Source organism: Nelusetta ayraudi, unplaced genomic scaffold (genome assembly GCF_046127955.1).
Source record: "Nelusetta ayraudi isolate G7.1 ecotype Tasmania unplaced genomic scaffold, CSIRO-AGI_Nayr_v1 ptg000018l, whole genome shotgun sequence".
NCBI lineage: Eukaryota > Metazoa > Chordata > Actinopteri > Tetraodontiformes > Monacanthidae > Nelusetta > Nelusetta ayraudi.
This window is the reverse complement of record NW_027466068.1, coordinates 1,827,501-1,835,961: the sequence shown is the minus strand read 5'-3', so window position 1 is coordinate 1,835,961 and position 8,461 is coordinate 1,827,501. Positions and strand designations below refer to the sequence as shown.

At 40.7% G+C, this 8,461-nt stretch overlaps 1 protein-coding gene across 1 annotated transcript in view; it reads left to right on the top strand.

Annotated features, from left to right (window-relative positions):
- The first annotated feature begins 1,029 nt into the window (after positions 1 to 1,029).
- The window catches only part of kremen1 (kringle containing transmembrane protein 1), a 26,004-nt gene continuing 18,572 nt past the window's right edge, over positions 1,030 to 8,461 (top strand). The window contains exon 1 of the mRNA XM_076025700.1: positions 1,030 to 1,381. Within this exon, the coding sequence (XP_075881815.1) occupies positions 1,198 to 1,381 (184 nt within the window). The 5' untranslated portion in view covers positions 1,030 to 1,197. The remainder of the gene's footprint in view (positions 1,382 to 8,461) is intronic.

Here is an 8,461-nt window from a genome sequence, read left to right as displayed (position 1 = left end):
ATAAAGAAGAGACGGAAGACTTCTGCTCCCTCTATGTGCATTCATTTAGCACGTCCAAATAGCGATGTTTCAAATGCAATGCTCTTCTTCAGACTGAATGAACTCGAAATGTCTCTATTTGGATGTGCTAAATAAATGCACAAAGAGAGCAGAAGTGTGCCGTCTCTTCTTTATCTACTTGGGAGTCATTTTGAGTCCAGCACCTATTTAATGGATGGAACCAATCAGATGGTGAAGTGTTTGAGTGAATGAATAATCTATTGTAATATTTATGTCATTATTGCATTTTATGGAAGAGATCCGGTTTGAATGCAACACATTGCACAGATGAAAAAGGCCCAGTGTGTGAGATTTAGTAGCACATAGTGGTGAGGAATGGTACTGCAAACGGTGTTTACGTAAATGCTTGCTGTTTTCTGGAGTCCCACCTGATGATCTCGTGTGTTTTCTTCATTATTCATTTCATTTTTATTTTATTTCCTTTTTATTTCAAATTTCATCTTATTTATTTATTTATTTCTGTTTTTATTTTATTCCATTTCTAGTTCATTTTTATTTGTATTTTATATTTCATGTTATTATATTTTATTATATTTAATTTTTAATTAATTCCATTTTAATTACTTTTATTTTATTTCATATTTTACATTTATTTCATATTTATTTTTCAATTTTTATTTAATTTTATTCCATTTTTATTTCATATTATTATTTCTTTTTTATTTTTAAATTTTAATTTCATTTTTATTTTAATCCCATGTTATTTATTTCATTTTTATTTCATATCATTTATTTCTTTTTTGAATTTTTACTTCCTTTGTTGTTAAAAAAAAAAAAGTTAAAAAAAAAAAAAACTACACAAAAAACAACGACAAAAACTCCTTTTAAACGGAATAAAAAAAATAAAATAAAAAACTATTCATCACTCCCTTACTCCTCCTCCTCCTCTTCCTCCTCCTTCTCGGGAGCCGCAGGTTGAATCCCATTGGCCCTACTTCCGGTCACGTGGCTTTGGAAATCGGATCCCCTGCTTGGCTCTCTCTCTCTACTATCTGTCGCTGTAGTTTGGTGTCAGTGTAGTTTGCAACTGCGGGTCGGACGGTCGCCCGGCCAGTGAGCCAGTGAGTCAGTGAGCCAGTGAGTCAGTGAATCAGAGCCGCCGCGCTGCGCGGCGCTTCACCTGAGACTTTCCACACCATGGATCCCCGGGCGGCCGCTGCTGCTGCCGCTCCTGCGCCTGCTGCTGCTGCTCCACGACTCCTTCCTCCTCTTCTTCCTCATCTTCTGCACCTTCACCTCCATCTCCACCTTCAACTTCACCTCCTCATCCTCTCGGTACTCGTCGCTTCTGGTGCGGCTTCTCTCGGCGAATTCGACACCGGTAAGTTCGGTTTGTATCGTTAAAAAAAAAAAAAAAGTTTCTCGACCGCGCAACCGGAACCAGCTGCGCGGCGCCACATGTTGCGCCACATCAAAGAGAAAGAGGGGATGAAAAAGAGAGAGAGATTGCGCGGATGTGAATGTGTGTTTTCTTCTTCTTCTACGCGCTTGTTTGTTTGTGCGGCTTCGTTCAACCTCCTCCGCTCGTCCTCCTCCCACCGTAGCTTCGCCCCGGTGGCTGCGCAGCTTCACGGCGGGAGCGCAGGAGCCAGGAATCGGATCGGTTGGCCGCGGAGCTCCGCCGCTTGTTTTTGCTCCGGCTGCGGGGCTGCGAGGATCCCGGTGGGTGGGGATGTTTACGGCCGGAGCGAGGAGCCAACAATCGGGGCGGGTCCCCAACTATGTTCCGGTCCGATCGGTCGGTGCTCGGCTCGGTACTCAACTCAGTCTGGAAGATTGTTTAAAAAGTTTAGGGGTATGTGTGTGTGTGTGTGTGTGTGTGTGTGTGTGTGTGTGTGTGTGTGTGTGTGTGTGTGTGTGTGTGTGTGTTGGGGACCTCTCAGGTCTGATGATCCATAGTGGCAGCAGCAGTAACAGCAGCAGTCACAGTGACAGCAGTCACAGGAGCAGCACTAGCAACAGCAGTCAGAGTAACAGCAGCAGCAGCAGCAGCAGTCACAGCAGCAGCAGTCACAGCAGCAGCTCCTCCTCCTCCTCCATTAATCAGAAGCCGCATGTTGTCCCGACCTGCTGCAACCTCTGACCTCTGCTTACCTGCGAGTCACATAACCACCTCCCTAACTATATATATGTGTGTGTGTGTGTGTGTGTGTGTGTGTGTGTGTGTGTGTATATATATATATATATATATATATATATATATATATATATATACACATATATGGAGCACCACTTCAAAAACGGGCTCCAAGACAACACACACACACACACACACACACACACACACACACACACACACACACACACACACGGTGCTTTCCTTCCTTTTTGATTCCTTCTCTCTCTCTCCTAATTACAGCCCTGCTGCTCCGCTAATTAGAGGCTCCGCCGTGTGGCCGCCGTGTGTAACTGCTCCCATCTGGAGCCAAGTATTAGCCAAGTATTTAAAGCCGCTGGTGGTTCCCCCCCCCTCCCTTGTAGCAGTAACATGTGGAGGGAGGGAGAATGAGAGAGAAAGAAAGAAGGCAAGAAAGACAGAAAGAGACAGAGTCAGCTGGGCCTCTGGTAAAAAAAACACTCATTGCATTTACAGCAAGGGGGTCAAACTCTGGCCAGCAGGCCAAGTTTGGCTCCGCAGTGTACAGTGATTTAATAATAATCATAGTAATATGATATAATGTAATATATAATATAATAGTTATATATATATTGTAATATATAATAGCATGATTAATCATAAAATAGAACACACACTGTAAGCAAGGTAAGGTTAACTTATGTTAAGTTAGGTAAGTCAAGAGTTAGGGTTAAGTTAATTTGGAATAGCTGGACTGGTGTGTTTAACTTTCTTCTTCTTTAGCATTAGCGTCAAGCTTTCCAAAGGAGTCACCCAGTCGAGCACCGTTGACAAGCTAGTCACCCAAAACACGGTTGGCACATTTAGGAGGTTTGGCTAACTACTGCTAACTGTCGCTCGATGACCCGACTCGTCGGGAAAACTTTTGTTTTGGATCGAAAATACACAAGTGTGTCACTGCTGAGTGTGTGCATGTGTGTGTGTGTGTATGTCTGTGTATGAGTCTGTGTGTACCGCAAGGCATTATGGGAAGAGAGGTTCTGGGGCTCAGATGTGGGTCCGGCTTTTCCGTTTTCAGAGTTCAGACAAACCACCAGTGTGTGTGTGTGTGTGTGTGTGTGTGTGTGTGTGTGTGTGTGTGTGTGTGTGTGTGTGTGTGTGTGTGTGTGTGTGTGTGTGTGTGTGTGAAGACTTTGACACACATCGGAATCGTGAAGGAGTTGAAAAGTGGATGAAGCTACTACACCGTGAAGCGCCGCGAATAGCCGCCTGCTTCCTTTCAGCGCCCTTGTTAACCAATGGTGTCGTTCACGCCAGACTCGAACCTCCGCTGCGCAGTGATCGTCTCGCCGTCTGGTCTGTTTTGTGCGCAAACTGCGAGTGATCCCTGTCAAGCTCAACAGGAAGTCACTCAAAGAAACACGAGAGAATCCGGTTCATTTTCAAATTGAAAGCCATTTTCAAAATAAAATACAGTGATTTACAAATGCGATCATATTTGTGTACGTTATATTTTTCAGTATCCCGTATCAGAGTGTGAGAGAGATGAAACACACACACAAGCAATGAAGGGGCACAAAGGGAAATTGCCAATCTTGAACGCAAGTAAAAAGGAATTGTTTTATTTGTAAACCTTGATGGTTAGGAGCATTGGCTTGAGAATACCTCAAGGTTTGAGGGTTTTTTTTTTTTAGAGTATCTGGACAGTTTAAGTATGTGATCATTTTGGAATATATATATAGATACTTGTGTGTACATATATATATATGTATATATATATATGTATATATATATATACATATATATATATATATATATATATATATATATATATATACCTATTAGTGGTGTAAAGATAAACCGATTTGAATCGGTTATCGGTCTGTGACGTATGAGATCGGTAAAGTAAAAATAAGCAGGGGTTAAATTGTCCATTTGTATTAAAATCGCACTGAACCGAATCGGATCGAATCATACCAAATGATTAACTATTTTTTATGAATCGTCCCTGTATCGGATCGTAGCTTGTGAATCGAGATTTGAATCGGATCGTTTTGTGAGTGATTCACACCCCTTATACATATATATATATACGTATATATATGTATATATATATATATATACATATATATATATACATATATATATGTATATATATATATATATGTATATATATATATATATATGTATATATATGTATACATATATATATACACATATATATGTATATATATGTATACATATATGTATATATATGTGTGTGTGTATATATATATATATATATATATATATATATATATATATATATATATATATTAGGGCTGGGCAACGATTAAAGTTTTTAATCGTAATTAGTCGCATGATTTCCCTGATTAATCACGATTAATCGCACTGTACATGCAAAATCCAATAATGAATTTAAAAGAAGTGTATAGTGCACTTTTATTTTAATGTTCTACGATATGAACAAAGTCTTTTCTTTTCTGGTTCCGCAGCAGCCAGCAACACACTTTTACAAAATAAAAGCACGTATTGCTGCTAACTGGCAATCAATACATAAATAAGCCGCGGTGGGCTAAACAAAGGAGTAATTGTTGACGCGCATGCAAAAATAAATCCAGGCTTGCTTCGAGGTTCTTTTTTATTTACTTTGTTCTTTATCACAATGACCTCCGACGCTCACCCCACCACACCAAGCCATCCGAGGCGCACAGGTGAATGTCATTAAATAGCGTTGTGGCTACACCCCACAGTGACACACACACACCCTACCCAGGTGTTAAAGAAGTGCGCTCACAAATGTAAACATTAGAAACTCACGGCTAGGGATGGGCGATATGGACTATAAGTTTTATCACAATAAAAATATATATACATATATACATATATATATATATATATATATATATATATATATATATATATATATATATATATATACATATATATATATAAATGCATATTTTTGAAACCGCACAAGAAAAAAATGTGTTTACACAAAGCTGTATTTAAAATGAAAAAAAAAAAAATCCCGTTTACACTAGAGCTGTCACTCGATTAAAAAAATTAATCTGATTAATTGCATGGTTTTCCATAGTTAACTCACGATTAATCGCATATTTTTTTATCTGCTCTAAATCTACCGTAAACTGATATTTTTCCATTTTTTTAAATAATCATATCAACATGGGTGTAGGCAAATACTTGCTTTCTGCAAATGCAGCATGTTTATTCGTATTGGAGCAATGACAAGTACTACTAACAAGACAAAAGATGCACAGGTTTGTGCCATTCAGTTGTGTGTGTGTGTATTTGTTTAATCTCTCTCGCACTCTGATACAATGTTCTGACAAATATAACATACAAATATGATCGAATTTGTCATTCGGTTTTTATTTTTGAAATTAGTTTATTTTGAAAATTCACCAGATTTTCTCTTTTTTTTTTTTTTTTTTTGCGACTTCCTGTACTATTGACAAGGATCGCTCGCGGCTCGTGCACACAAAATAGAGCAGACGCCGAAACGACAACTGCATGGCGCGAGCCGCGCGCCTGGTCGCGTCTAGTGTGAACCACCACATTGAATAACGTGGGCGCCGAATGGAAGCGCTCGGCGCTTCGCGGCGCTTCGCGGCGCTTCGCTTCCACGTCAAGTGAACTGACGTTAAATGCATGGCGCAATCCGCGAGGGGAGCCGCGCGCCTGTTCGCGTTTGGTGTGAACTACTACATTGATTAACATGGGCGCCAAACGGAAGCGCACGTTACAGTAAATGCATATCACTTTTGTCCTGTCAAGACTGCCATCTGGCAGGGTTTTGAAGTGGAACTTTCCATTTACAATTGACGCCTTATCCATGTTAGTCCTTCCTAGTGCTCATCTACGCTCAGTGTCTGTTTCTTTTTATGTTGTGTTTACAAGCCGGCTGCAAGCGTGTGACTGTGTGCTGTGAGTCAATTCATTTCCCGTTTCCACAATCTACGGAGCGGCCAAAGGTTCAAAAAGCACCGTGTGCGTTAATCGCGCGATAAAAAAATTGTCTGCGATAAAGCGGCGTTGAGTTAACGCGTTAACGCGTTAACTTTGACACCCTTAGTTTACACGGATACGCGGCTGGAAACGACTGAAAACGATGTAGTACCTATGCCCGGCCTGGTGTGGTGCCGCAAGTTAATTCCATGAAGGCGGAAGAAGAAGAAGAACGCCTGAAGCACGCCGTGTTTGCAGAAGCAGTAGCTCGCTAAAAACAAGCGCCACAGAGAACAGAAAGAAAGATCGCTCTTGAAAAGACGGTGTGGATAAACGACAGAGTTCGACGTCTGCTTCGAGTAACTCGAGTAATTTTAGAACACAAAGCCTGAAAAAGTCAATGCTAAAATTGACTCGGAGTTGTGCCAGTAAAAGTTCCTGCCTCGACATCCCGGTCCGCCGACCCAAAAGAAAATAAATAAAAATTAGAACAGTATGTTTGCAAATCGTTTCCGTGGTGTTTATTTTCACTTTGCACACAATCCACGATCGATCCTCGAGCACGGTGGGTGCACTATCAACCTCGTGCTTGTTATTGTGCTACACATGAGCTGCCGGCTGCCAGCAGCAAGTGCATTGCGCACGTAATTACGTCATCAACACGAGTTTATCGTTATTACCGCGAGATGACATATTCTTACCGCGGTGAATTTTATGACGATATAACGCAAACGCCGATATATCGCCCATCCCTACTGACGGCTCCTACAGCACGTGAGCGACATGTGTTAATGCGCGATAAAATATTTGGCGGCGTTTATAAATAAATGAGTTAACGAGATAATATAGATATATAATATATATATATATATATACATATATATGTATATATACATATATACGTGTGTGTATATATATATATATATATATATATATATATATATATATATATATATATACGTATATATGTATATATGTATATATATATATTATAACTATATATATATATATATACATATATATATTATAAATATATGAAGTAGGTAATGAGTCCAGTAGAATTACAGTACAGTATGTACGGTAGTGCAAAATATACCATGGTAGTGTTGTAGTACTGTGTTATTGTGGTGTTGTAGTACTTTGTTGTCGTAGTGTTGTAGTACTGGAGATTGGTCTCCAGACAAGACCAATCTCCAGCATGACAATGCTACCATGGTACATGGTAACATCGTACTGCTGGAGATTGGTCTTACTACCATGTTACATGGTAGTGGTTAGGCTTTACACCGATCATATCGGCTACATCGGATCGACCGATATTTGGCATTTTTTGAAATGTTTGTGATCGTCCGTCATGTCATAAATCTCCGATCAATGACGTCATGGTCGTGTTGAAACTTTTTTAATCCTCTCATTTACTCCCAAGTAGTTTCACAGCATCGACGTGTTTATTTGTTTGTATCCGAGAGCTAATGATTCATGATTCAAAAAACTTCATTTTCGCCTTCGTGCCTCTTCCTGTTTTGACTACTGTCGCTATGTGACGGACAATAAAGTTTCTTTGAATCTTCACGACAGCGACATCCATGGGCGACACAACATGTCAGAGGTGTGGAAGTTTTTCAAAGTGAGAGAAACAGACATGGCACGAGCTATCTGCAATATATGCAACGCTCCAGAACCTCGCGGGGGAACATCGGCAAAATTTCGACGCGACAAATTTAATCAGGCACTTGGAAAAGATACACACGGAGGAGGAGCATGTCGAGTTCAAGAAACGCAGCGCGGAGAAAGAAAAAGAAAATCAAACTCCGAAACGGATGCTAATAGGGTTGCCACCCGTCCCGTTTTTCCCAGGGTTGTTCTCTATTTTCAGCACCTGTTTGTCCTGTTTTTTTTATTTGATTTCCGTCTGTGGTCTAGATAGGGTTGCCAACCCTCCCGTAGAATACGCCATTGTCCCGTATTTGGCAACTAAAAAAACCTGTCCCATAATGAACTGATACGGGACGCACTTCACTTTGTCCAGTATATTTCGGGGCCGCCTCTCAGCCTCCGCCTCCGCCTCCGCCTCCACCCCCCCTCCCCCCGAGTAAGTAATAAGTACGTAAACAAGTCATTTAGTGTTGTAGTACTCGAGATTGGTCTTACTACCATGTTACATGGTAGTGGTGTGGTACTGTGTTGTCGTAGTGTTGTAGTACTCGAGATTGGTCTCGGTCGGACCTCGGAGGTATTTCCACTTGGTCTTGTTTCGATCTCGATACTCTCTAGTCTTGATATGGACCGGGGGGTGAAACCCGAGGAGGAGGAGGAGGAGGAGGAGCAGAAGAAGAAGGTCATGATGGGGAGAAG